Source organism: Tachyglossus aculeatus, chromosome 10 (assembly GCF_015852505.1).
Source record: "Tachyglossus aculeatus isolate mTacAcu1 chromosome 10, mTacAcu1.pri, whole genome shotgun sequence".
NCBI lineage: Eukaryota > Metazoa > Chordata > Mammalia > Monotremata > Tachyglossidae > Tachyglossus > Tachyglossus aculeatus.
This window is the reverse complement of record NC_052075.1, coordinates 55,646,854-55,674,821: the sequence shown is the minus strand read 5'-3', so window position 1 is coordinate 55,674,821 and position 27,968 is coordinate 55,646,854. Positions and strand designations below refer to the sequence as shown.

The 27,968-nt window shown below is 53.0% G+C and overlaps 1 protein-coding gene across 4 annotated transcripts; it reads right to left on the bottom strand.

Annotated features, from left to right (window-relative positions):
- On the bottom strand, window positions 1-27,873 carry RACGAP1 (Rac GTPase activating protein 1). 4 transcript variants are annotated; one of them, XM_038752607.1, is made up of 17 exons: window positions 27,843-27,873; window positions 14,497-14,585; window positions 12,624-12,826; window positions 11,669-11,805; window positions 10,488-10,557; window positions 8,859-8,912; window positions 8,268-8,348; window positions 7,790-7,907; window positions 6,799-6,929; window positions 6,143-6,307; window positions 3,403-3,498; window positions 3,112-3,310; window positions 2,175-2,280; window positions 1,729-1,861; window positions 1,494-1,629; window positions 1,196-1,304; window positions 1-1,108 (listed from the first exon to the last, which is right to left on the bottom strand). In XM_038752607.1, exons 2-17 carry the CDS (start codon window positions 14,579-14,581, stop codon window positions 1,033-1,035), a joined length of 1,899 nt encoding a protein of 632 aa, XP_038608535.1. In that variant the 5' UTR covers window positions 14,582-14,585; window positions 27,843-27,873; the 3' UTR covers window positions 1-1,032. The 4 variants fall into 4 exon arrangements, with proteins under 4 accessions (XP_038608535.1, XP_038608536.1, XP_038608537.1 ...); XM_038752608.1 differs by having other exon boundaries at window positions 14,497-14,581; window positions 27,843-27,871; XM_038752609.1 differs by lacking the exon at window positions 27,843-27,873 and adding an exon at window positions 14,916-14,931.
- Window positions 27,874-27,968: the final 95 nt, after the last annotated feature.

Below are 27,968 nucleotides of genomic sequence, written 5' to 3'. Positions count from 1 at the left end.
TATCCGTTTGAGATGGAAGAACGGGGACGCGAGGGGATGGGGAAGAGGAATGAGGGCGGAGGACGGAGCCGGACACTTGGAGGCCCAGGAATTTGAAGGGGGTGTTTGGAGACAGCCATCAGGCCAGCACAAACCATTCCACGCATTTCTGAACTAGTTGTTTACTCTCCGCCTGGGGGTCATACAGACTGGAGTCGGCGGAGCACTGGAGCGGTGAAGTTGGGGGTGGGGAAAGAGCCACATTTACAAGCCGAAAAGGAAGGAAGGGGTCAGCTTTGGGGGGAGCGGTGGAAGAGCAGGTAGATACCGGTTTTTTAGGGGCCCGGTCCCCCTTCCTTAGATTAGATTCCCTGGTCAGGCCGCACTGAATTCCCATAAAAAAACATCCCATTGGTCAAGGCAGGTGCCGAGCCCTAATAAAAAAAAAAAATTTTTTTTTTAAAAAGAGGCAAACTCTCCCCCATCAAAGGAAAATACACCAACAACACCACATCTCCAGCGGCTGGTTTTCATCACACTAAAGCCCTATTGTTCAGCTCCACATCACGGAACACTGTCGTGCCTTGGGTGCCTATTTACTAAGTCACTAAGATGCCAAGACACTTCCCCTTCCTTTTCCCACCCCACCCCTCTATGTGGCTCTTCAGGACTCCTAGAATGACCCCCGCAAAACTCGATTCCCGGCGCTTTGAAGGGGGATGTGACGAGTCCGAAGTCAAAAACCCAGTCCCTCCCTCCCTTGTTTCCCCGTCTTTGCTCCCAAGCCAGGGCCCAGCTCTGCCAGTGGCAACTGACAGGCTTCCTGCTTGCCCCGGGGGTCTTGAGCTCCTACCGTCAGCCACGTAAAGACAGCGGCCCCGGCCCCCGGAGACCCCTCACCTGGGGTGTCACCGCACCCCCGGAGGGAAGAGACGGGTTAGGTTTTAGTGAGAACTTGTGAGAAGTCAGGGGGAAGAGAGGAAAGGATTGGGGGAAGGCGAGGAGGCCAGGGGGCAGAGCCGATGGGGTAGGGAGCAGGCCGGGGGAGCCGCGTCACTTGAGCATGGGGGAGGCGAAGAAGTTGCCTTGGCGCCCCAAGTTGGTGGCCGACTTGCTCTTGCTCCCAAACCTGAAACGGAGGGGCAGGGTGAGAGGTGAGCGTGGGTCGGTCCGTGCCCCCTGCCCAGCTCCTCCCCGGCCCCCTGAAGCCACTCACTTGGGGGTGTTCCTGCTGAGCGTCGAGCGCACTTTCTGCGACAGGGAGCTGGACGAAGGCGTTTTGAGCAGCTGCTGCTCTGGAGTGGTCAGCGGGCCCAGGATGCTCACTAGGACAGGAGGTCAGCGCATCAGACAGGCGGGTGGGCCTCGGCAAGCAGGCCTCCTACCTTCCCCGGGCGTGAAGGGCAGGACTCAGCCCATGCTTGAGACCCCTGGCTGGGGAGGTGAGCCATGGAAGCCGAGGACCCTCCCTCCCTCAGGACGCTGAGTTTGCCCGGGTCCCTCCGGTGCCTCACCTTTAATGTCTGGGGTTTTCGGGGTGGAGAAGGCATTGGAGTTCTCGATGACGTGCATCGGGTCGACGTTCTCCTGCTCCACCATCATGAACTGACTCCAATACTCCAAGGGCAGTGCCAGCAGGCGCTCCACCACCTGACAACGAGCCCCCGTCAACCACCGCCACCAGCCTGGGTGCCCGCCCCGGCTCGGAGGCAGGGGGCACCGGCCCCGACGCCCCAGCCGCCCGCCTACCTTGGGTTGCCGCTTGGTGTCCTGCAGGATGGTCATGGGGTCGGGATTGGGCACCGCGTGGGCCACGATGGTCGGGCCGAAGACTTTGGCCAGGTTGGCGATGTCCATTTTAGTGTGCGGGCTTTGGGCCACTCTGGACAAGGGGAGGGGTTGAGCCCTCAGAGTCTGTCGGTCTTCTCCCGGGGTCATTCCCAAGCCGCTACAGACTCGGGGGGTGCCCCCCTCCCCACCAGTGATGCAGCAGGTGCCTCCTCTCCTCCCCCTGCCCCTTTCCCGGTGTCCACCGAAAACCGAGGGCGTCCCAAGAGAGCCGAACAGGCCCAGACAGGCCGGAAGGACCCGGGACTGACCTCTGACAGGCCGCCAGCCCCCCCGCCCGGAGCCTCCCACGCCCAGTCCGCACTCCCTCCCGCCAGGGACTGTGGGGGCTCGGCCGTCACGCTCACCTCTTCAGGTGAATGATCAGGAAAGCCAGAGTGTCCCTGTTAGCCTGGGGCAGCTCACTGATGGCCTGGTATATGGCCGCCACGCTGTTGTCCTCATCCGAGATTTCTAGCATGGGGTGAGGAGGTGCGTGGGGGAGGGAAAAGAGTGAGAGCATGGAGAGGGCATGCTCCTCTTCCCAGGAAACCGGCTTATGGGCTATTGACGCCGAAGCTCAGCTGAACGGGGAGCCTTGATGAGGTTCATGACTGCATCGGGCCCCGGGCCATTAACGAGCAGGATGCTGACCCGTGGCTCAATACTAGCAGCCGGAACTTCTGAGGACAGCGGCGGAGCCGGGGGTGGGGGGGCGGGGGCGGCAGTCACCACCACGCTGAGACCACCCTCCTCGTAACAATGGTGCCATTACCAAGGAGCTGCACTGCTTCTTTTGAGTAGGGGTCCTCCAGGTAGACCGCCCTTCTTTTGAGGCGGGGGTGGGGGGGGATCCTCAGGGTGGTAATAATAATAATGTCATTTGTTAAGCGCTTACTATGTCCAAAGCACTGTTCTAAGCACTGGGAGGGACAACACACACAACTGACAATTGGCAAAGTCGGGGTTTGAACCCATGACCTCTGACTCCAAAGCCTGTGATGATGATGATGACATTTGTTAAGTGCTTACTATGTGCAAAGCACTGTTCTAAGCGCTGGGAGGGATACGAGGTGATCAGGTTGTCCCATGTGGGGCTTACAGTCTTAATCCCCATTTTACAGATAAGGGAACTGAGGCTCAGAGAAGTTAAGTGACTTGCCCAAGGCCACACAGCAGACATGTGGCAGAGCCGGGATTCGAACCCATGACCTCTGACTCCAAAGCCCGTGCTCGCCTCCCCGCCCCGTACACACGCCCACAGTTCAGAGGGCTAAAGGGGAACCAGGCCTCAAGACGCCTCACCTGCCGCCTCCATGAAGGTGCGGTTCAGCCGGAAGGTCAGCAGGGGCTCTTTCAGGTTCCTCAGGAAGTCCTTGAGAAGGCCACATATGGCGTGGATGTCATCCACCTTGCTGAGCAGGGGCACGGTCTTCACACGGAGAAACTTCTCCTTCAGCTCCTTGACCGTCCGGTCGCAGCCCGAGACGCGATACAGGCCCGTCTGCGGGAGGGAAGGCCGTCCGTCTGAGGGGCCGCCGGCTCCCAGTCCCCCGGCCGCCCACCCGCCCTCGCGAACTCCCCTCTCCGCCTCACCTCCGTCAGCCCCCGTTGCTCGATCTCGTTCACGCAGTGCACGATGATGGAGGGGATCATGGGAGATGTGACGGATACGAAGTCGGCCAGAGTGCCCTGCAGGGAGGTATGGGGGTGATGTTAGTGCCCCCCGTCTGCCCTCGGGCACCTACTACTTAGTCACTCTCTCTTCTACGCGCCCACCTCCCTCCAATCTGCACATCGACCTGTACTGTCCGTCTCCCCTGCTAGAGCAGAAGCCTCTCAAGGGCAGGGCCCATGACTACCTCTGCTCTACTTCCCTCTCCCTCACGTACGTCCACGGGCAGCCCTCAGCGTGACTGATTGGTGGATCAGATGTCTTTTTGGGGGACCCCCCCGAGAGGTCTCTCAAGACTGTCTCCCACCACCTAGATTGGAACAATCGAATCAACGGTATTTACTGTTTGCTTATTGGGTGTGGAGAGAGCTTAGGAGAGAAGCAGCATGGCTCAGGGGAAAAGAGCACGGGCTTTGGAGTCGGAGGTCATGGGTTCAAATCCCGGCTCCGCCAATTGTCAGCTGTGTGACTCTGGGCAAGTCACTTAACTTCTCTGTGCCTCAGTTACCTCATCTGTAAAATGGGGATTAAAACTGTGGGCCCTCCGTGGGACAACCTGATCACCTTGTAACCTCCCCAGCACTTAGAACAGTGCTTTGAACATAGTAAGCACTTAACAAATATCATCATCATCACAGGCTTTGGAGTCAGAGGTCATGGGTTCAAACCCCGACTTTGCCAATTGTCAGTTGTGTGACTTTGGGCAAGTCACTTAACTTCTCTGTGCCTCAGGTACCTCATCTGTAAAATGGGGATTAAGCCTGTGAGCCCTCCGTGGGACAACCTGATCACCTTGTAACCTCCCCACCTCTTAGAACAGTGCTTTGAACATAGTAAGCGCTTAATAAATGCCATCATTATTATTATTATTATTACTACGCGAAAGAGTTGTTAGAGAAGCAGCATTGTATAGTGGATAGAGCATGGGCCTGGCAGCCAGAAAGACCTGGGTTTTAATCCCAGCTCTTCCCAAGGGGGTGACCTTGGGCATGCCACTTCACTTCTCCATCCCTCTTTTTCTTCATCTGTAAAATGGGGATGAAGATTGTGAACCCCACTTGGGACAGGGACTCTGTCCAACCCGATTTGCTCGCGTATATACCCCAGCACTTCGCACCGTGTCTGGTAATGTCTGTACTTAAATACCACAATTATTATTATTATTGTACGAGCCCTGCCCTTGAGGAGATTACAGTCTAGTGAGAGGAGGGGGAAGGAGGAAGAGCACCATTCGGGAACTGTCTTCCGGCATGTCGCCTTTACCCAGAGGGAACAGGATGCAATGTCGGAAGATCTAGTGCACGGTTGCTTCGACAGGGTAGGAAGGGGTGAAACAGAAATGGGACCCTGACCATCTAGGGAAGGAGATTGAAAGCTACCTGCCCCGGAAACGAGACTTAATGGTGCCTCAGGGCCACTGACTGAAGAAGGGGACCCCCCAGCCCCACCACCACCTGTGAGCCCAGGGAGGAATAATAATGATATTTGTTAAGCTCTTACTATGTGCCAGGCGCTGTACTAAGCTCCGGGGTGGATACAAGCAAATCGAGTTAGACGCAGTCCCTGTCGCACGTGGGGCTCACGGTCTCCATCCCCATTTTCCAGATGAGGTAACTGAGCCCCAAAGAAGCGAAATGACTTGCCCAAGCTCACACAGCAGACAAGTGGCAGATCAGGATTAGAACCCATGACCTTCTGACTCCCAAGCCCGTGCTCTAGCCACTGTGCCATGCTGCTTCAGCGGGACTTGTGGAAAGGACGGGAGCAGTGGCAGCTCTGCCAAGCTTCCCTGACTGGGGAGCAGCTCTATAACAATTAAAAGTCTAATTAAGCTGAATACGGTTGCGGAGGACTGATTGCCACCAAGGAGCCGGGAGATCTAACGGCTCTATAAATGAGTGCCTGGCATATGCCTGGTTTGCTCAGCATCTCTCGAGATGCCTGGCAGATGCCACCCTCCCAACCCCACGCCTGAGGCGAAGATCGCTCCTCAGAAGGACCTGGGCAGGGGGTGGGCAAAGAGGGCATCAGACCCAACTTTCTGGAGAAGTGTAAAGGGGCCTAGGCAGCCTCTTGTGGGAGGCAGGGGGCTTTGACCCCTCGGCCGGAGCCTATCAGGGAAGCTGCCCACCCCAAAGGCCCTTGGTCGGAGCAAGGAGACGTGGGGTTTGGGTCTCTGTGCTCCCGGGCCTGTGGTGTGACTTCATCTCACTTCACAAGAAGCAGCGTGGCTCAGTGGCAAGAGCTTTGGAGTCAGAGGTCATGGGTTCAAATCCCAGCCCCGCCACTTAGCTGTATGACTTTGAGCAAGTCACTTCTCTGTGCCTCAGTTACCTCAACTGTAAAATGGGGATTAAGACTGTGAGCCCCCTGTGGGACCACCTGATCTTGTAACCTCCCCAGCGCTTAGAACAGTGCTTTGCACATAAGCGCTTAATAAATGCCATCATTATTATTATTAAGTCACTTCACTGTGCCTCAGTTACCTCATCTGTAAAATGGAGATTAAGACTGTGAGCCCCCCATGGGACAACCTGATCACCTTGTAACTTCCCCAGAGCTTAGAAAAGTGCTTTGTACATAGTAAGCGCTTAACAAATGTCATTATTATTATCTCGTCACCGATAGAGACGGGATGGGATTGGGGGTGGGGGGGCCCACCTCTCCGATGCGGACAGGGGTGCCCAGCAGTGTGGGAATGCAGGGCAGGGGGCAGCGTTCCCGGCATTCCGGATGGGTCACCACTCTGCAGTCCCGGCACTTCAGGGACATTTTCCCAAACTTGATCCGCTTTCCGCAGGGCACGCAGGATTCCGGTTTGATAACCTGGGGACGAAGCGGAGGCCGGTCAGCGCCGCAGAGAGGCTCACGGACCTCCCTCGCCGTTGGCGGTGGGGGAGGAAGAGGAGAGCTCTCTTCCTCCCTTCAAGGCCCTACTGAGAGCTCACCTCCTCCAGGAGGCCTTCCCAGACTGAGCCCCCTCCTTCCTCTCCCCTTCCTCCCCCTCTCCATCCCCCCCGCCTTACCTCCTTCCCTTCCCCACAGCACCTGTATATATGTATATATGTATGTACGTATTTATTACTCTATTATTTATTTTATTTTGTTAATATGTTTTGTTTTGTTCTCTGTCTCCCCCTTCTAGACTGTGAGCCCACTGTTGGGTAGGGACCGTCTCTATATGTTGCCAACTTGTACTTCCCAAGCGCTTAGTACAGTGCTCTGCACACAGTAAGCGCTCAATAAATAAGATTGATTGATTGATTGATTGATTGAGAGCGACCCCGCCCCAGCTTCCCGGCGGCGGCGGCCCTCACCGTCTTGGAGACGAACTCGTGCAGGCGGATGCCCCCGGTGCTCTGGGGGGTCCCCGAGCTCTCCGTCTCAGGTCTGGACTCAGGCTGGCGGCTGCCCAGGGTGGAGTCGCTGCTCCAGGGCTGCAGGGCGCCTGGGACGAGAGACAAGTCGGGCGCGGTGCTCTTGTTCCTGCCCTCCGCGGGTAGCGGGCACTACGGGGCCGAGGGTTAACCCGGGCTACGGCTGCATCACAGGAGGGCAACCGCCCCGGGTCTCGAAACTACCAGCTCTCGATCCAGGGTTGGAAGCTGAGGCCTCCTTGCGTGTCTGCTTACCTCGGGGCTCAGCCGCATCGTCCTCTCCCAATGCTTCGTACAGTGCACCGCACACAGTAAGCGCTCAATAAATACCGACCGACTCGGCCACCCCACTGCCGGCTACAGAGTGTCCTCAGTCAGTCAATGGTATTTATTGAGTGCTTACTGTGTGCAGAGCACTGTACTAAGTGCTCAAGAGAGTCCAGTAGAACAGTATAACAGACACATTGCCTGCCCACAACGAGCTTACAATCTAGAGGGGGAGACAGACATTAATAGAAATACATAAGTGTCCTCTCCTGATTCACCCCCATCCATCCCTGATGGGGGTTGGCCATCTTGTAGCCCTTCCTGGCCTCTGGTCGCCCCTCTCTTCCTGCCCAGCCGGAGCAGTTTCGCAGTTTGCCCTCTCCAACGCCACGGCTGGCTGGGCTCCTTCCCAAGGAAGCGAGTTGCCGTTTCCCCACAACTGACCGTCCCCTTCGCCACACCATCCAAGCCGCTCATCAACTCCTGACGGTACACGCTTCGCCCTCAGAAGGTTACAGCCCACGTGGACAGGCGAGGCCGGAGCAGCCGACCGCCCATCTACCCCGCCGACACCCCTTCGGCTTTGAACCTTGGTGCCCAGGGGGCTCAGCCACACCCCAGCCCCGCTCCGAGCCCCTTCTTCACCGCGGCCGGCCCCTCCTACCCGATTTCCTCCGGCTCCTGGTCCAGTAGGGCACAGTCTCGATGGTGGACACCGCCTCAATGGGGCCGCCGTCGCTGGGGACCGTGACTGTGGTTTTGGCCACAATGGATTCATTCCCCTGGAAAGGGGAGAGATGAGATGGGGGTGAGCACAGAAGCCCCCGGAGCATCCCTGGGGGAAAAGGGGAGCGGACCTCCACAGCCCTGTGAGTCCCGGTTTGCAGCCTTCCAGGCTCTCAATTCTGGATGCCCCCTGCCCAAAAGGATGCTGTTGCATTGGTCTCGGCAACAACCCCCGGCTTACTGCATCCATTCCCGTAGATCTAAGCGCCTTCCCAGCAATTCCCAGCCATGAGGTGAGGCCATCTGCGGAAGACCCCTCCCCTCAGGCCCGATCCAGCCTCCAGGCCCGTCCACAGCCAACACCCGGGTTTCTAATGGGGTCCAGTTTCCAGGTCTCCCAGCATCAACAGGCTCACCTGATCCAACGTGGAACCAATAGACCGGTTTTTCTTCGCGGGTCCCGGTGGGCCTTCGATAAACTGTCGGCTGTTGGAACGCTGCCATGGGGGGAGGAAGGGGGAGAAGGGTGGGGAAAATAGAACACTGGGAATGAGGGTCAAAGTGACTCACCCCAGATTTCAGATCTCTATCCAAGTGACAGCCCAGAGACCAGGTTAGGCCCTTTCCTTAACAGGAAGCTCACTCTGCCTTCACACAGAAATGACCCAAGAACTCGGGGACGTTGGTAGGAAAGCGTCAGGAATGTTGGGGGGGTAACCCCGGTGAGAAATGTATGTTCACCCCAAAAAACACAAAAAAACACACACAGCCACTTTGTAACTTTCTCCCATTGAGATTTCTTTGTGCAAAGTCTCTTGCACAGATGTCGGTGAGATAAGAGAGATTAGATTTCCCAGAACACAAGGGTTGGGACACCCTGAAAAGGCCCATCTTCATCATCAGGGGACAATTATGCACCTCTAACCCCTCAGGGATAATTAACACACCAAAGGCTAAGACAGGAGTCCACCCTCCCAGGGGACTCCCCAAAACACTCCCTCACATACCCTCTTCTCTCTCTTCTTCAGCTTCAAAGTCTTCCCCAGAGAGGAGTCCCAGTCCTGAGGGTGACAACAGTTTTAATAATAATAATACTAATTTGTTAAGCACTAAGTGCCAAGCACTGTTCTAAGCAATGGGGCAGATACAAGCTCATCAGTTATACCGTATTCTCCCAAGCTCTTGGTACGGTGCTCTGCATACAGTAAGCACGATCGTAGCTACTCTGGCATCTAGTTCAGTGCTTGGCACATAGAGGAGCAGCGTGGCTTAGTGGTAAGAGCCCGGGCTTGGGAGCCAGAGGTCATGGGTTCTAATCCTGGCTCCCTCACATATCAGCTGTATGTCTTTGGACAAGTCACTTCACTTCTCTGTGCCTCAGTTCTTCACCTGTAAAATGGGGATTAATACTGAGAGCCCCACGTGGGACAACCTGATTACCTTGTATTTACCCAGCGCTTAGAACAGTGCTTGGCACGTAGTAAGCACTTAATACCAACATTATTAGTAGTAGTAGTAAGCCCTTGACAAATACTATAATTATAATAATTATTATAATTATTCCAATTTGGACCACGGCCGCAGTGGCCAAGCTACACACACATAAGGTCTCTTAGCTTGGCGATATTCTACATCTCCGACCTAAGCCCAGGTCCTGAGGCCGATGGGATCCTCACAGCCCAAACCTACATCAGGGGTCGGGGCAGTCTGACGTGCCAGGCCCGAATCGACGTGCACCTGCCCGGAAGGATAGTCAAGCACTTTCTCTGGCCCCTTTGCTCCTTCAGAGGTTGGAGCGAGGCGCAGCCCACCAATGGCGAAAGGGCGGGTCCTGCAGCCAGCAGGACGTGGGCTGGAGTTGATCTTGCATTAGCGATGATGGTTTGCCTCAAGCCATCTGCAATCCCTCACCCAGGCCTGTCAGAACGTATCATGAGGGGGTTGTGGGGTGTTCCTTGTCAGCTGTGTGACTTGGGGCAAGTCACGTAACTTCTCTGGGCCTCAGTTACTTCATCTGTAAGATGGGGATGAAGACTGTGAGCCCCCCATGGGACAACCTGATCACCTTGTTCCTCCCCTGCGCTTAGAACAGTGCTTTGTACATAGTAAGCACTTAATAAATGCCATTATTATTATCATTATTCATCCTTTGACCAGGAAGCATTAGGAATGGGGCCCTGTCCATCGCAGGTGCCTGGGAGACTTATTTCCCTGTCCCACCGCAGAAAGAGTGTCAGGCCCACTAGAGGGAAAACTCCTTATGGGCAAAGATTGTCTATTTTATTGTACAAGCCCAGGTGTTTAGTCCAGTGCTCTGTCAAAACTTATGAGGAGGGATTGAGGCCCTAAGACTAGCCTGGCATCCCCCTCCCCATGCAGCGGGGAGAGACCACCATGTTGCCAACGGTTACTTTAACCCGCAAACCATTCATCCGGAATGAACCCCTACAAACCCACAGGGTTGGCCCTCCTCATCCACCAAGACAGAGCATCAAGGAGGCGGCCCCTGGGCCCCGCCCCTACCCACTGTGAGAGTAGGGAAGAAAAATCTCTCAGAACCCGCCGCCAGACAGACGATACGCCGGAGAGAGGGAGGGAGGGCCACAGATCGTCCCGGGAGATCTAAGCTTCATTACCAGCGATTCATCAGTCTTGTCAAAGCTGATGTCGGAGAGGATGGAGCCCGACTCGTCGATGGTGGACAGTCTGGAAGGCAGGGAGGCGAGAGCGTGTTAGTCACGGGGTCAGCTGAAGGTGAAAGCCCCACACTCCTTGGGATTGCCTTAGCCGGGGAGAGGAGGGATGGGAGGGGAGCCAGGACGGGCACACGAGCCACGGGCGAAGGCGTTGCCCTTCCTCAGTGTGGCCCGGTGGATAGAACACGGGCCCGGGAGTCGGAAGGACTGGGTTCTCATCCCGGCTGCACCACTTCTCTGCTGTGTGACCCTGGGCAAGCCACTTCAGTTCTCTGTGCCTCAGTTACCTCATCTGTAACAATGGGGATTAAGACTCTGAGCGCTGTGTGGATCAGGGACTGTATCTAATCTGATTAACTTGCATCTACCCCAGCGCTTAGTGGTGATGATGATGATGATGGCAGTTATTAAGCGCTTACTATGTGCAAGGCACTGCTCTAAGCGCTGGGGAGGTTACAAGGTGATCAGGTTGTCCCACAGGGGTTCACAGTCAATCCCCATTGTACAGATGAGGTAAAAGGCACAGAGAAGTGAAGTGACTTGCCCAAAGTCACACAGCTGACAATTGGCAGAGCCGGGATTTGAACCCATGACCTCTGACTCCAAAGCCCGTGCTCTTTCCACTGAGCCACGCTGCTTCTCTATTGAGTTCAGTGCTTGGCACATAGTAAGCGCTTAAAAAATACCCTAAAAAAAAAATTAAAAAAGTACCCTAGCAGAGGGAAGAAAGGGCTCGTCACAATTTCCAGTTTGGTCCATTTCACGGGATGTGACGATGGGCCAACCTTTCAGCCAGCTGGGGCCTCTGGGGACCCGAAGGCACCCAGTGCGTCAACTGAATTTATTGAGCGCTTACTGTGTGCAGAGCATTATAGTAAGCACTTGGGAGAGTCCAATGTAACAATATACCGGACACATCCCCAAATGTCCCTGACCTCAGCTGGTCGGTAAGAGGCCGGACACCAAGCCCAGTCCAAAGAGCCAACCTGGCTCTCCGTGACGGTCAGTCGAAGCCGCCCATCTGGGGGCTAATTTTAGCCATTAGCCCAGGGGTGGGGCAAGCGGGCCCGTCTGCCTCTGGACTCTGGCGGGGACCTCCCCGCCCCCACCCACTAGCCCACCTTTTGTTGCTGGTGCTCCCACGGGGAGGCTGGCTCCGGTTGAGGAACGCCAAGGCCGACTTCTGCTCCTCGCTCAGCTGGATGCTGCAAGCCCCATCACACATGAGCAGCTCCCGGATCAGCTGAATCTGCCGCTCCTGAGGAGGGAAAGAGAGAGTCGGGGTCGGCTGGGGGACGGGAGGATGAGGCATCGTGCCAACGGGAGCATGGCGACCCCGGGGACGTATCGATTCCCATCCAGCCCAGGTGGCAGCTGTGCCTCCTGCCTGGCCCGGTGATCCTCTGAGGTGGGGAGGACCGGGGTGGTGCCCAAAACACGGCTCTTTGAGCTGACACCTCAGAGCCATCTTCCCGGGGCAACTAGTACTGACCAGAGCGGAAGCCCACCTGCCTGCGTGGTGGAACGAGAGGAGCTAGAAGGGAATCAGGGCTAGGAGGGAGAAGTGGAACCAGGTAATGGGGCTTGGCTGTGGCCTCTCCACGATGGATCAGGCCCCCCAGGGGTTTGCAGCCCTCCCCAAATCAGTCCCTGTTAGGGGATAGGACATGTCGAATCTGAACCGCTCAGAGGGCCTGCCTCCAAACCACCCCCAGGGCCAGAATAACCTGCAATAACCATAGAGAAGCAGTGTGGCTCAGTAAGAAGAGCAAGGGCAGTCAATGGTCAGGGGTTCAAATCCCGGTCAGCTGTGTGACTTTGGACAAGTCACTTAACTTCTCTGGGCCTGTTACCTCATCTGGAAAATGGGGATTGACTGTGAGCCCCCCGTGGGACAACCGATCACCTTGTAAAGTCCCCAGCACTTAGAACAGTGCTTTGCACATAGTAAGCGCTTAACAAATGCCATCATTATTATTATTATTTCCCCCACCCACCCAGAGCTACCCTTGCCCCCCAAAGGACAGCCCCCCAACCTCCATCCCATCGTCTGTGGGGAGAGGGGTCGGCTCCCACCAGTTTCTCGCAGTCGGCCTCGGCCCGCTGCCGCCTTTTGATCTCCACGTCCACCTGGTTGCGGGCGTGTTTCAGCTTCACGTCCAGGGCGCTACGCTCCGTCTCCGCCTTCATCAGCAGGTCCTTGTACTTGCCCAGCTCGAGCTCCGTCCTCTGCCACTTCCTGCGGAAATCCTCGAAGTTCTTGGCCAGCTGGATGAACTCTGGTGGGGAAGACGGGGTGAGGGGGAAGAGGGTGAAAACCCGATCGAGGCCTCCAGGTCGCCACCCTCACCGAAGACAGGCCGCCGTCACACACCAGGACGGCTTTGGCCGGAAGATGGGCGTCGGGGGACTCGGCAGAAACGGCAGGGATCTGCCCCGGGGGCCGTAGATTAACAGTCCAGGTGACTGGACCCGCAATTCCGTTTGGGGAGATAATCGTACAAATATTGATTTGAAAATAAAGAGCCAATTTGCTGAAAATGTTTAGCACAGCCCCAAAGGGTGGGCAGACAAGGGTGGGCCCGTCAAGAGCAGATCCCAGGGGCGTCCAGGGCTCTCCCTGAGGCTGGTCCGAGAGGCCAGGACTGGGTCATATCCCTGGGATGAGCGGACAAGTAGGGTCACCCTGGCTTTCCGGAAGGTGGGAATGGTCAAAGGACGCGGTTCTCCGAGCTGCCTCTCCGTTTCCTCTTCAACCTGAATCTATTTTCCAGTCCCACTTGCTCCCAGCTCCAGGTGCTAAACTAGGTTTGGGCCACACTGGCACATCCTCACGGGCAGGGAGATAAAGGAAGGAATGGTTTATTATTCCAATAATAATAATAATAATAGTAGTAGTAGTAATAATAATGGTGGTTTTGTTAAGCACTTCCTATGTGCCAGGCACTGTACTAAGCACAGGGGTGATACAACTAAATCGGGTTGGACACAGTCCCTGTCCCACATTGGGCTCACACTCTTAATCCCCTTTTTCCAGATGAGGTCACTGAGGCACAGAGAAGTGAAGTGACTTGCCCAAGGTCACACAGCAGCAGCAGCAGCAAAGTGGCAGAGCCAGAATTAGAACTCATGTCCTTCCAGCTCCCAGGCTAGGCTCTATTCACTGCTGACCTCATCTCCCGGACTTTTAGATCCTGCAGCATTTCCACTCCAGACACTGCTACTCTGTTGCATTGGACTTTCCCCAAGCGCTTAGTACAGTGTTCTGCACACAGTAAGCACTCAATACCACTGACTGACTGATTGAGAAGCAGCGTGGCTCAGTGGAAAAGAGCCCAGGCTTTGGAGTAAGAGGTCATGTCAGCTGTGTGACTTTGGGCAAGTCACTTCACTTCTCTGAGCCTCAGTTCCCTATCTGTAAAATGGGGGTGAAGACTGTGAGCCCCCCATGGGGCAACCTGATCACCTTGTAACCTCCCCAGTGCTTAGAACAGTGCTTTGCACATAGTAAGAGCTTAATAAATGCCATCATTATTATTATTATTTACCTCAAAGACTCTGCTCTCCCAGGGCCGTGACACCCAAACAGAAGTACCAGGGCGGGGGGAGGAAAGGAAGAGGGGGGCAGCAAGGATGGGGACGAGGTTAGCCTATGACTGCTGTACAGTGGCCCAGGGTGGGAGGAGAGGTCAGCCCTGCCCACTGAACGGTGCAGGGATCGAGGGCTGCCACCCTCGATGTCCCGAGGGCCCACCCAGAGCCAAGCCCGACCAGACTGCCTGCTCAGAGAGTCAGGGCCGGCCAAGAGCAGTGCCACAGACGCCAAGGTCTTCCCGGGGCGCCTCCCGGGGCCACCAGAGCCCGGTCCCGGACTGCGTCGGCTCCGACGAGAGCCAACCCGGCTCCGCGTCCGCCCCGCGGCCCTGGACTGCGTCGCGGGGCGACTTACGGAGTTCATTCCCCTCATTGAGTATCTCCGCCTGGCGCACGAGCTGCTCAAACAGATTCCGCAGATTCAGCATTGCCGTCTCCATCTTCCTGCCAACAAATCAGACGCACATCATGGCTCAGCTCCCCCCTGCCTCCTGAACACACATACACACACACCCGCATGCCACCCTCTTCCCCTCCCCTGCCACGATACCCAGTGCCAGCCCAGGACAGACAGGGGCTCCTCCCATCACCAGAGTACCTGGCGGACCCCCACAGTGTGAGTGGAGGTCCTCACCCCCCCCCCTGCTTTGTTTCAGCTTTGGGCTGTAACGCAGCCCCTTCAGAAATGATTGTGGGGGCTTTCATGGTCGCCCCCGGCAACTGTCAGCCGCCCCCAGAAGCACGGATCCCCGATTGAGTCCACCGATCGATCACCAGGGAATTGTGAAAGTGGGGCATGTAAGCCTGCCGGGCTGAGGTCACGCTTCTCCTCTTCATCGTGGGAGACTTGTTGGGGTGGGGGGCAGGGGGCAACTTTTAGTGTTCTTTAAGAGCTTCGCATTTCATTTCACTTCAGCCGCCCTCCCCGGGTTTGGGGGGCAAGCCGGCTCTTAAGATGCAGGACATGGTCAGCACATTCCTTTCAGCGAGCGGTGCCAGTGACGTCACACGGGTGATTGAGTGGGAAACCGCCGGCTCAGCAGTGCAAGAATTATTTCTGTACTGCAGGGCTCACTGCTGGACTGCATTGGGGGGAGGGGGGAGGCTGTGCCTAATAAATTGATACTAAGTCTAGGAGAAGGATTACGCTGTGCCACGTCCTGGCATCAAAGACACGGTTCACCGCCTTCGGTGGCGGAAGGGCGGAGGGAAAAAAAAAGATGGGTACCTGTTCCCAGGTATCTGAGGATGCCCTTTTCCACACCCGTCCTGCACCTCATCGGGCCGGTTGAGGCCAAGTTACAGACAGAAAAAGAGATCCAAGGCACCAAACAGGAGGCTTAACCTTCCTTACACCTCAGTCCATCCAGCTGGTGGGAGCCCCTGTTTGAGAGACGACCACCCAACCCCGGGATGTGCCCGGGGCGTTCCTTTCAGAGTGGTTTTAAAGGGCTCTTGCTTTCGGGGGGGGGTAGTGTCCTGTTCTCTCCCTGATCCATCAATCATTTGTATTTATTGAACGCTTACTGTATGCCGAGCACTGTACTAAGCGCTTGGGAGACTAGAGTTCACGAGCCCCGCAGGGGTCAATCGATGACGTTTATTGAGTGCTTACTGTGTGCACGGCACTGTACTCTGTATGTGAAGCAGCGTGGCTTGGTGGAAAGAGCAAGGACTTAGGAGTCAGAGGTCGTGGGTTCTCATCCCAGCTCTGCCACTTGGCAGCTGTGTGACTTTGGGCAAGTTACTTAACTTCTCTGCGCCTCAGTTACCTCATCTGTAAAATGGGGGTGAAGACTGTGAGCCCCATGTGGGGCAACCTGATTACCTTGTATCCCCCCCCAGCGCTTAGAACAGTGCTTGGCACATAGTAAACGCTTAACAAATGCCATCATCATTATTATTATTATTATTATTACTAAGTGGTTGGAAGAGCACAACACACCAGAATTCATAGACACATTCCTTGATCACAAGGAGATGACAGTCTAGAGTTCACGAGCCCTGCAGGGATTATTCAATCCATATTTATCCTTCCCCTTCCTTCCTCTCCCCCTCGTCCCCCTCTCCATCCCCCCATCTTACCTCCCTCCCTTCCCCACAGCACCTGTATATATGTATATATGTTTGTACATATTTTTTTACTCTATTTATTTATTTAATTTATTTGTACATATCTATTCTATTTATTTTATTTTGTTAGTATGTTTGGTCTCTGTCTCCCCCTTTTAGACTGTGAGCCCACTGTTGGGTAGGGACTGTCTCTATATGTCGCCAATTTGTACTTCCCAAGCGCTTAGTACAGTGCTCTGCACATAGTAAGCGCTCAATAAATACGATTGATGATGATGATGATTTATCGAGCGCTTACTGTGTGCAGAGCACTTGGGAGAGCACAAGAGTTGGTAGACACGTTCCCTGCCCACAACAAGCTTACAGTCTAGAGGATAAGGCAAGAGCCATTAAATGGCATTCTCTACCCTCCGATTGAAGGACTGGTATTCCCGGGATTTTTGTTTGGGCTTAGTGACCGGGCAGCTTTGGCTTCCAAGGCGGTCATCCGGACGGGCAGGACCAGAAGCCAGAGACGTGCTGGGGCCGAAGCTGATTTAACTACAATACCAGGAGTTGGACAGCAAGGGGGTGGCTCGGTGGAAGAGAGCCCGGGCTTTGGAGTTAGAGTTCATGGGTTCAAATCCCGGCTCCGCCAACTGTCAGCTGTGTGACTTTGGGCAAGTCACTTCACTTCTCTGTGCCTCAGTTACCTCATCTGGCAAATGGGGATGAAGACTGTCAGCCCCTCGTGGGACAACCTGATCACCTTGTAACCTCCCCAGCGCTTAGAACAGTGCTTTGCACATAGTAAGCGCTTAATAAATGCCATCAAAAAAGGGGGGGGGGGGCAGGCAGAGGAGAAGGGCAGACCCCCACCAGGCTACTAGCCCGAAAGCCAACTCCTGCACTAGTCAGACGCCGCTGAGGCAACAGGGTTGTGGGCCCGGATGCCAAAGACTAGAGGTACGGGGCGTGCCAAGAGGAAGCTCCACTGTGGCCTTATTGTACATATTGTACTTGTACATATCTAATTCTATTATATTTATTTTATTTTGTTAATATGTTTGGTTTGGTTCTCCGTCTCCCCCTTCTAGACTGTGAGCCCACTGTTGGGTAGGGACTGTCTCTATATGTTGCCAACTTGTACTTCCCAAGCGCTTAGAACAGTGCTCTGCACACAGTAAACGCTCAATAAATACGATTGATTGATTGATTGGCCTATGGATTACTATCCGCAATGACCTGATCGGTATATCGTGTGGCCTCCTCCTTCTGTCCCAGTGTCGAGAGGGAGTCAATTACATTTACTGAGCGCTGCTCTGCGCAGAACACAGTACTGTGCGCTTGGGAGAATACAATATAATACAACCGACACATTCCCTGCCCACAACGAGCTTACAGTTTAGAGAGGGAGACAGACATTAATAGAAATAAATGACAGATATGTACATAGATGCTGTGGAGTTGGGAGGGGGGATGAATTAAGGGAGCGAGTCAGGGCGACGCAGAAGGGAGAGGGGAAAGAGGAAAGGAGGGTTTAATCTGGGAAAGCCTCTTGGAGGAGATGGGCCTTCAATAAGGCTTTGAAGAAGGGGGTGGGGAGAGTAATTGTCCTCTGGATGTGAGGAAGGAGGGAGGAAGGGAGGGAGTGTGTGTGAGAGAGAAAGAGAGGAAAAAAAAGAGAAAGAGCAAGTGCCCGAGGCGACAGGGCCGCTGCCAGCCCTAGAAAAGCATCTAGGTGGGCAGGTCACCAGCTAGAAAGGGGCCTGTTATCAATCTTTGGCTGGGGCGGTGGCCCCCTGAGTGGCTAAACCAGGCCAACATTTCTGAGGGCAGGCTGCTTCCCACCATGCCCCCACGGAAGGAACTGCCAGGGCAACCACAGGCACAGTAGCCTTCCCTCACCTTGTGGGCAGCGGGGTTCCGGCCCAGCCCACTCACCTCCCGCTAGGAGAGGAGGGGTGGGATGAGAAACGATCCTTCCCAGGAGACCCGCAGAGCAAGAGGAACAAGGATCCACATTTTTAGCGCATAAAAGCTGTGCCCCCTTCCTCAGAGGTGCCAGGCCTGCCCTGGGCCCTCAGTGGCTCCCGGGACCGAATAGCGTTTTTTGGACAAAAGCGCTAAGCGCTGGGGAATCAGGGGTCAGATGGCGCTGCTTAGCATCAGAGCATCCAACGGTGATGGTTTTATCAGGAGCCGGGATGACTGTTTAATCTGGAAGGGGCATTAGAAGCAGCGTGGCTCAATGGAAAAGAGCCCGGGCTTTGGAGTCAGAGGTCATGGGTTCAAATCCCGGTTCCGCCAATTGTCAGCTGTGTGACTTTGGGCAAGTCACTTCACTACTCTGGGCCTCAGTACCCTCATCTGGAAAATGGGGATGAAGACTGTGAGCCCCCCGTGGGACAACCTGATCACCTTGTATCCTCCCCAGCGCTTAGAACAGTGCTTTGCACATAGTAAGCGCTTAATAAATGCCATCATTATTATTATTATTCGTGGGAAGTCAATGCCCGGAGACCTCGGATGGGGAAAGACTGGTTTCTCAAAGTCTCCTGGGGCACAAATTAGTTCCCCAGAGCCAGTCCACGTCAGAGTTTACATCTGGACTGTGTCCAACTCAATCTGTATCCACCCCAGTGCTTAGTACAGTGCCCGGCACATAATAAGCACTTCCTCCCTTCAAGGCCCTACTGAGAGCTCACCTCCTCCAGGAGGCCTTCCCAGACTGAGCCCCCTCCTTCCTCTCCCCCTCACCCCCCTCTCCATCCCCCCCATCTTACCTCCTTCCCTACCCCACAGCACCTGTATGTATGTATATATGTTTGTACATATTTATTACTCTATTTATTTTACTTGTACATATCTATTCTATTTTATTTTGTTAATATGTTTGGTTTTGTTCTTTGTCTCCCCCTTTTAGACTGTGAGCCCACTGTTCGGTAGGGACTGTCTCTATATGCTGCCAACTCGTACTTCCCAAGCGCTTAGTACAGTGCTCTGCACACAGTAAGCACTCAGTAAATTGATTGATTGATTGAAATATCTTAATCACCCCACAAAGTGGCCCCCCGAGCCTTCTAAATTTTGACCCACCTGCTCCCTCCAGCCCAACCAATCCCTCTCAGTCGTCTAACAATGCCATCCCTTTGCGGAGCGGATAGAGCCTACGTCTGGAAGCCCGAAGGTCAAGAGTTCTAATCCCAGCTCCGCCACTTGTCGGCTGTGTGACCTTGGATAAGTCATTTCGCTTCCCTGTGCCTCAGTGACCTCATCTGTAAAATGGGGATTGAGACTGAGAGCCCCACATGGGACAGGGCCTGTGTCCAACCCGATTTGCTTGTATCCACCCCAGCGCTTAGTAGAAGTGCCTGGCACACAGTAAGCACTTAAATACTATAATTACTGGTATTCATCTGCTGGCCATTACTCAGCCCGCACTCCCAGCTCCCTCTAGGCTAAGGAGAATGTGAGAACCTGCCCACGGTACATTTTTCCACCCAACCTTACAAAAATAGGAAAGCTATTTTTAAAAGGCATACCAAAAAAGTAGATTTCAAGGAAGGGATGGAGAAGGAAGAAGACAGTATGAAGCAGTCTAAGGGGAGGGCACGAGACACCATTTATAAATACCTGACCTCCCTCCTCCTCAACGCAGCCCACGGGTCTATCTTGATTATCTTCAATCTAACCCAGCACTAAGTACAATGCTTGGCACAGAGCGAGTACTTAACAAATGCCGTTGTAATGACTTATAGGCTTGCGAGCCCATCTGTCAGGTCCTTTCCCTCCGCTAGGACCCCCTCCTTTCCAAATCCTTGGGGTCCCCATCACCCCCTCACCCACCCACCCACAATTAGCCTGGGTAGTTGCTGAACAAACAACACAATCAGGCCCAGTCACACTGGCCAACATAAACTGGCCAAGTTGAGGCTTTAAGGGTCAGGGGAGGCCCCGCGAGAATTAGCACTTCATCTTCCACAGGCTTTCCTAAAGAAATCCAAATAACATTAGCGCAAAATGAAATTCCCCTCTCTTGGCTAGCCGCGGGACCATCGCTCTCTCTTTTTATTATTATTATTAACTTTCTCCCGAAAACGAGACTCTCAGGAATTATTTATAGGTGGCGGAAATCTCTCTACATCAGAATTAACCCTGAAGCCTGGCCCAAATTCAATTTTGCCCACCTCTGCAGTATCAGTTCGAAACGGTCTTAAAGTCTCTCTTGTCAGCATCTCCTCCCCGCTTCCCCCCGCACCCCTCCCTGGCATCATTTCGCTTGGAAGGAAACACAAACAAAATTGCATTGCTGGGCAGCTGCAAACAGCTGCCACGTTTCACTACGGCGAGATCTCAGTCGCTGATGGGGAGACCCAGAAGGGGATCAATCAATCAATCAATCGTATTTATTGAGCGCTTACTGTGTGCAGAGCACTGTACTAAGCGCTTGGGAAGTCCAAGTTGGCAACATCTAGAGACAGTCCCTACCCAACAGTGGGCTCACGGTCTAGAAGGGGGAGACGGACGACAAAACTAAGCATATTAACAAAATAAGATAGAATAAATATGTACAAGTAAAATAGAGTAATAACTACGTACATAGATACATTATTGAGCGCTTACTGTGTGCAGAGCACTGTAGTGAGCGCTTGGGAAGTCCAAGTTGGCAACATCTAGAGACGGTCCCTACCCAACAGCGGGCTCACAGTCTAGAAGGGGGAGACAGAGAACAAAACAAAACATATTAACAAACTAAAATAGAATAAACATGTACAAGTAAAATAGAGTAATAAATACATACATAGATACATTATTGAGCGCTTACTGTGTGCACAGCACTGTAGTGAATGCTTGGGAAGTCCAAGTTGGCAACATCTAGAGACGGTCCCTACCCAACAGCGGGCTCACAGTCTAGAAGGGGGAGACAGAGAACAAAACGTATTAACAAAATAAAATAGAATAAACACATACAAGTAAAATAGAGTAATAAATACGTACAAACATAGATACATTATTGAGCGCTTACTGTGTGCAGAGCACTGGACTAAGCGCTTGGGAAGTCCAAGTTGGCAACATCTAGAGACCGTCCCTACTCAACAGCAGGCTCACGGTTGTGTGCAGAGCACTGTAGTAAGCGCTTGGGGATGCAGGCGGTATTTCACAGGCTCCCCCCACCCCCCGGACCCGGGGGAGAGATTGAGCATCACGAGGCAGGAGTCTCATCTCGACGTGATTGCTCTGAGCCCCCAGTTTAATTTCAGGCGCCCAGCCAGGAGGCCGGCTGCCTCTGCTTTGCTGACACAGACCATCGCGGCTCCAACTGCGGGGAGACCCTCGCCCGCCGCACTTAAGGATGCCACCGTGGTTGTTAGTATGTTTGGTTTGGTTCTCTGTCTTCCCCTTTTAGACTGTGAGCCCACTGTTGGGTAGGGACCGTCTCTAGATGTTGCCAATTTGTACTTCCCAAGCGCTTAGTACAGTGCTCTGCACATAGTAAGCGCTCAATAAATACGATTGATGATGGTGATGATGATTAGCTTTTCAGGGAGCCAAGAGGCATTTTACCGGTCGTTGGGAGGGGGTCGAGAGAGAGTGCAGGGCTGCTGTGAGAACATCCAATTAGTCAATGGTATCTACTGAGCGCTTCCTGTGCACAAGGCACTCTAAGGGCTTGGAAGCATACAATATGACAGAATTGATAGACACGCTTTGTTTGCTGTCCATCTCCCCCTTCATCATCATCAATCGTATTTATTGAGCGCTTACTATGTGCAGAGCACTGTACTAAGCGCTTGGGAAGTACAAATTGGCAACATATAGAGACAGTTCCTACCCAACAGTGGGCTCACAGTCTAAAAGGGGGAGACAGAGAACAAAACCAAACATACTAACAAGATAAAATAAATAGAATAGATATGTACAAGTAAAATAAATAGAGTAATAAATATGTACAAAAATATATACATTTATACAGCTGCTGTGGGGAAGGGAAGGCGGTAGGATTGGAGGGGATGGAGAGGGGGACGAGGGGACAGTGAGCCCATTGTTGGGTAGGGACTGTCTCTATATGTTGCCAAATTGTACTTTCCAAGCGCTTAGCACAGTACTCTGCACACAGTAAGCGCTCAATAAATACGATGGAATGAATGAATGAATTTTCCCTGCCCACGAGCTTGCAGTCTCGAGGGGGCTGAAATATGCTCTTATGGGAGAGGAGGGTTAAATAATAATAATGATAAGCAGCGTGGCTCAGTGGAAAGAGCCCGGGCTTGGGAGTCAGTGGTGGAGCTGAATCCCAGCTCCACCACTTGTCAGCTGTGTGACTTGCCCAAAGTCACTTCTCTGTGCCTCAGTTTCCTCATCTGTAAAATGGAGATGAAGACTGCGAGCCCCACGTGGGACAACCTGATCACCCTGTATCCCCTCAGCGCTTAGAACAGTGCTTCGCACATAGTAAGCGCTTAACAAATGTTATCATAATAATTATTATTGTTAAGCGATTACTATGTGCCAAGCACTGTTCTAATCACTAGTGCTTGGCACATAGGAAGCGCTTAACAAATACCAGTATTATTATACAAATTCATCAAGTGGGACAGAGTCCCACAAGGAGCTCACCCTCTTAATCTCCATAATAGGCCTACTAATAATTATGGTACTTGTTAAGCGCTCAGTATGTGCCAAACACTGTTCTAAGTTCTGGGGCACGTACAAGTTAATGAGGTTGGACACAGTCCCTCTCCCACATGGGGCTCACAATCTTAATGCCCATTTTACAGATGAGGTAACAGACTCAGAGAAGTGAAGTGACTTGCCTAAGGTCACACAGCAGGTGGGGATGGGGGTGGGGGGGAAATGGGGATTGTTGTCATCTTGTGTACACATCACATTCCACTCACAAGATGACCCCACCATCCCCACCCCCCTCAGCTGCAGTGTCTTTAAGGAAGGGAAAGTCAATCAATCAATTGTATTTACTGAGCACTTACTGTGTGCAGAGCACTGTACTAAGCACTTGGGAAGTACAAGTTGGCAACATATAGAGACAGTCCCTAACCAACAGTGGGTTCACAGTCTAAAAGGGGGAGACAGAGAACAAAACCAAACATACTAACAAAATAAAATAAATAGAATAGATATGTACAAGTAAAATGAATAAATAGAGTAATAAATATGTACAAACATATATACATATATACAGGTGCTGTGGGGAAGGGAAGGAGGTAAGATGGGGGGGATGGAGAGGGGGATGAGGGGGAGAAGACAAGTCAAGACATAGCCCCCTCCACTTTGCCAGGAAGCCCACCCATTGCAGGATTCCCCTGTGGAAAAATGTCTCTTCTCCCACCTATACCCCACTAGCCCCCACAGGCCCCTCTGTTCATTCAATCAATCGTATTTATTGAGCGCCTACTGTGTGCCAAGCCTAGCGCTTAGAACAGTGCTTTGCTCATAGTAAGCGCTGAATAAATGCCATTATTATAATTATTATTACTAAGTGCTTGGAAAGTACAATTCGGCAGCAAATACAGCCAACAAAGGGCTCACAGTCTAGAAACATGTTAATAATAGCAATAATGGCATTTATTAAGCGCTTACTATGTGCAAAGCACTGTTCTAAGCACTGGGGAGGTTACAAGGTGATCAGGTTGTCCATCGGGGGGGCTCACAGTCTTAATCCCCATTTTACAGATGAGGTCACTGAGGCACAGAGAAGTTAAGTGACTTGCCCAAAGTCACACAGCTGACAATTGGCGGAGCGGGAATTTGAACCCATGACCTCTGACTCCAAAGCCCGGGCTCTTTCCACTGAGCCACGCTGCTTCTCTAATGCTTCTGCTAATGCTTCTGTTAATGGACAGGGAACATGTCTACCAACTCTGTTACAGTGTCCCCTCCCAAGCGCTTAGTACAGTGCTCTGCACATGATAAACTCTCAACAAAATACCACTGATTGAGACGAACCCGAGACACCCTCTGCTCACTCTGCTCAGAGGGCATGACCTAGTGGATAGAGCCCTGGGAGTCAAAGGGTCATGGGTTCTAATCCCGACTCTGCCGCTTGCCTGCTGTGTGACCTTGGTTAAATCATTTCACTTCTCTGGGCCTCAGTTACTGCACCTGGAAAATGGGGATTAAGACTGTGAGCCCTATGGACTGCGTCCAACCCGACTTGTTTGTATCCACCCCAGCGCTTAGTACAGAGCCTGGCATTTAGTGAGCACTTAACGCATACCATAAAGTCCTCCTAGAGAAGTCAGTTAGTCAATCATATTTACTGAGCGCTTACTGTGTGCAGAGCACTGTACTAAGCGCTTGGGAGGGTACAATACAACAATGAACAGACACGTTCCCTGCCCAAAACGAGCTTATAGTCTAGAGGGAGAAGTCGGAGAGGGGAGGAGGTCACCCCCCGAGGGCGTGCATCCACCCAAACAGGATGCAGAGAGGAGTAATAACAATAATAATGATGTTATTTATTATGTGCTTACTGTGTGCCAGGCACTGTACTAAGCGCTGGGGTGAATACAAGCAAATCGAGTTGGACCCAGTCCCTGTTCCACATGGGGCTCCCAGCCTCAATCCCCATTTTACAGATGAGGTAACTGAGGCACAGAGAAGCAAAGTGACTTAATGGCATTTGTTAAGCGCTTACTCTGTGCCAGACACTGAGCTAAGCGCTGGGGTGGCTCAACCAAATCGGGCTGGACCCAGTCCCTCTCCCCCATGGGGCTCCCAGCCTCAATCCCCATTTTCCAGATGAGGTCACTGAGGCCCAGGGAAGCAAAGTGACAGTAATAATAATAGCATATTAAGTGCTTACTCCATGCCAGACACTGCACTAAGCTCTGGGATGGCTCCAACCAAATCGGGCTGGACCCAGTCCCTGTCCCCCATGGGGCTCCAGCCTCAATCCCCATTTTACAGATGAGGTCACTGAGGCCCAGAGAAGCAAAGTGACAGTAATAATAATAGCATATTAAGTGCTTACTCCGTGCCAGCCACTGGCTACGTGCCAGACATTGCATTAAGCACTGGGGTGGCTACTACCAAATCCGGCTGGACCCAGTCCCTGTCCCCCATGGGGCTCCCAGCCGCAATCCCCATTTTACAGATGAGGTCACTAAGGCCCAGAGAAGCAAAGTGACAGTAATAATAATAATAATAGTATATTAAGCGCTTACTCCATGCCAGACACTGGCTACGTTCCAGACACTGCACTAATCTCTGGGATGGCTCCAACCAAATCGGGCTGGACCCAGTCCCCGTCCCCCATGGGGCTCCCAGCCTCAATCCCCATTTTACAGATGTGGGAACTGAGGCTCAGAGAAGCAAAGTGACAGTAATAATAATAGCATATTAAGCGCTTACTCCGTGCCAGACACCGCACTAAGCGCTGGGGTGGCTACAACCAAATCGGGCTGGGCCCAGTCCCTGTCCCCCATGGGGCTCCCAGCCTCAGTCCCCATTTTACAGATGTGGGAACTGAGGCTCAGAGAAGCAAAATGACAGTAATAATAATAGCATATTAAGCACTTACTCCGTGCCAGACACTGGCTACGTTCCAGACACTGCACTAAGCGCTGAGGTGGCTCCAACCAAATCGGGCTGGACCCAATCCCTGTCCCCCATGGGGCTCCCAGCCTCAATCCCCATTTTACAGATGAGGTCACTGAGGCCCAAATAAGCAAAGTGACAATAATAATAATAGCATATTAAGCGCTTACTCCGTGCCAGACACCGCACTAAGCGCTGGGGTGGCTACAACCAAATCGGGCTGGACCCAGTCCCTGTCCCCCATGGGGCTCCCAGCCTCAATCCCCATTTTACAGATGAGGTCACTAAGGTCCAGAGAAGCAAAGTGACTGTAATAATAATCAATCAATCAATCTTATTTATTGAGCGCTTACTGTGTGCAGAGCACTGTACTAAGCGCTTGGGAAGTACAAGTTGGCAACATAATAATAATAGCATATTAAGTGCTTACTCCGTGCTGGACATTGTACTAAGCTCTGGGGTGGCTACAACGAAATCGGGCTGGACCCAGTCCCTGTCCCCTATGGGGCTCCCAGCCTCAATCCCCATTTTACAGATGAGGTCACTAAGGCCCAGAGAAGCAAAGTGACAGTAATAATAATAGCATATTAAGCGCTTACTCCGTGCCAGACACTGGCTATGTTCCAGACACTGCACTAAGCGCTGAGGTGGCTACAACCAAATCGGGCTGCACCCAGTCCCTGTCCCCCATGGGGCTCCCAGCCTCAATCCCCATTTTACAGATGATGTCACTGAGACCCACAGAAGCAAAATGACAATAATAATAATAGCATATTAAGCGCTTACTCCGTGCCAGACACTGGCTACGTGCCAGACATTGCACTAAGAGCTGGGGTGACTACCACCAAATCGGGCTGGACCCAGTCCCTGTCCCCTATGGGGCTCCCAGCCTCAATCCCCATTTTACAGATGAGGTCACTAAGGCCCAGAGAAGCAAAGTGGCATTAATAACTATAGCATATTAAGCGCTTACTCCGTGCCAGGCACTGCACTAATCTCTGGGATGGCTCCAACCAAATCGGGCTGGACCCAGTCCCTGTCCCCTATGGGGCTCCCAGCCTCAATCCCCATTTTACAGATGAGGTCACTGAGGCCCAGAGAAGCAAAGTGACAGTAATAATAATAGCATATTAAGCGCTTACTCTGTGCCAGACACTGGCTACGTTCCAGATGCTGCACTAAGCGCTGAGGTGGCTACAACCAAATCGGGCTGCACCCAGTCCCTGTCCCACATGGGGCTCCCAGCCTCAATCCCCATTTTACAGATGAGGTCACTGAGGCCCAGAGAAGCAAAATGACAATAATAATAATAGCATATTAAGCGCTTACTCCGTGCCAGACACTGGCTACGTGTCAGACATTGCACTAAGAGCTGGGGTGACTACCACCAAATCGGGCTGGACCCAGTCCCTTTACCCCATGGGGCTCCCAGCCTCAATCCCCATTTTACAGATGAGGTCACTAAGACCCAAAGAAGCAAAGTGACAATAATGATAATGGCATATTAAGCGCTTACTCTGTGCCAGACACTGCACTAAGCGCTGGGGTGGCTACCACCAAATCGGGCTGGACCCAGTGCCTGTCCCACATGGGGCTCCCAGCCTCAATCCCCATTTTACAGATGAAGTCACTGAGGCCCAGAGAAGCGAAGTGACAAGCCCAAATTCACAAAGCAGACCAGTGGGGGAGCTGGGATGAGAACTGCCACTCGTGTCCCCTCCAAAGGTGTCCCGAAAGGGGTCGGTGGGCATCATCATCATCATCATCAATCGTATTGATTGAGCGCTTACTGTGTGCAGGACACTGGACTAAGCGCTTGGGAGGTACAAATTGGCAACATCTAGAGACAGTCCCTACCCAACAGTGGGCTCACAGTCTAAAAGGGGGAGACAGAGAACAAAACCAAACATACTAACAAAATAAAATCAATAGAATAGATAGGTACAAGTAAAATAATTAAATAAAATAGAGTAATAAATATGTACAAACATATATACAGGTGCTGTGGGGAAGGGGAGGAGGTAAGATGGGGGGGATGGAGAGGGGGAGGAGGGGGAGAGGAAGGAAGGGGCTCAGTCTGGGACTCACCTGAGCAGGCCCAGGACCGGTCCCCACCACTCCGCGCCTCCCGCAACGGTAACCCCAGGCCCCGCCGCCCGCACCGGTTTGAATTCCCGCCTCGACCAATCACAGACGAGGATTCCCCCCCTTGTC

Excerpts from the sequence above, each read along its gene's own strand:
- RACGAP1 (XM_038752607.1), bottom strand. The coding sequence starts at position 14,581 with ATGGAGACGGCAATGCTGAATCTGCGGAATCTGTTTGAGCAGCTCGTG. Across the intron at positions 8,349-8,858 it reads TGAAGAAGAGAGAGAAGAGG|CGTTCCAACAGCCGACAGTT; the intron begins GTATGTGAGGGA and ends CCCCCATGGCAG. Across the intron at positions 1,305-1,493 it reads GAAAACCCCAGACATTAAAG|TGAGCATCCTGGGCCCGCTG; the intron begins GTGAGGCACCGG and ends CTCCTGTCCTAG.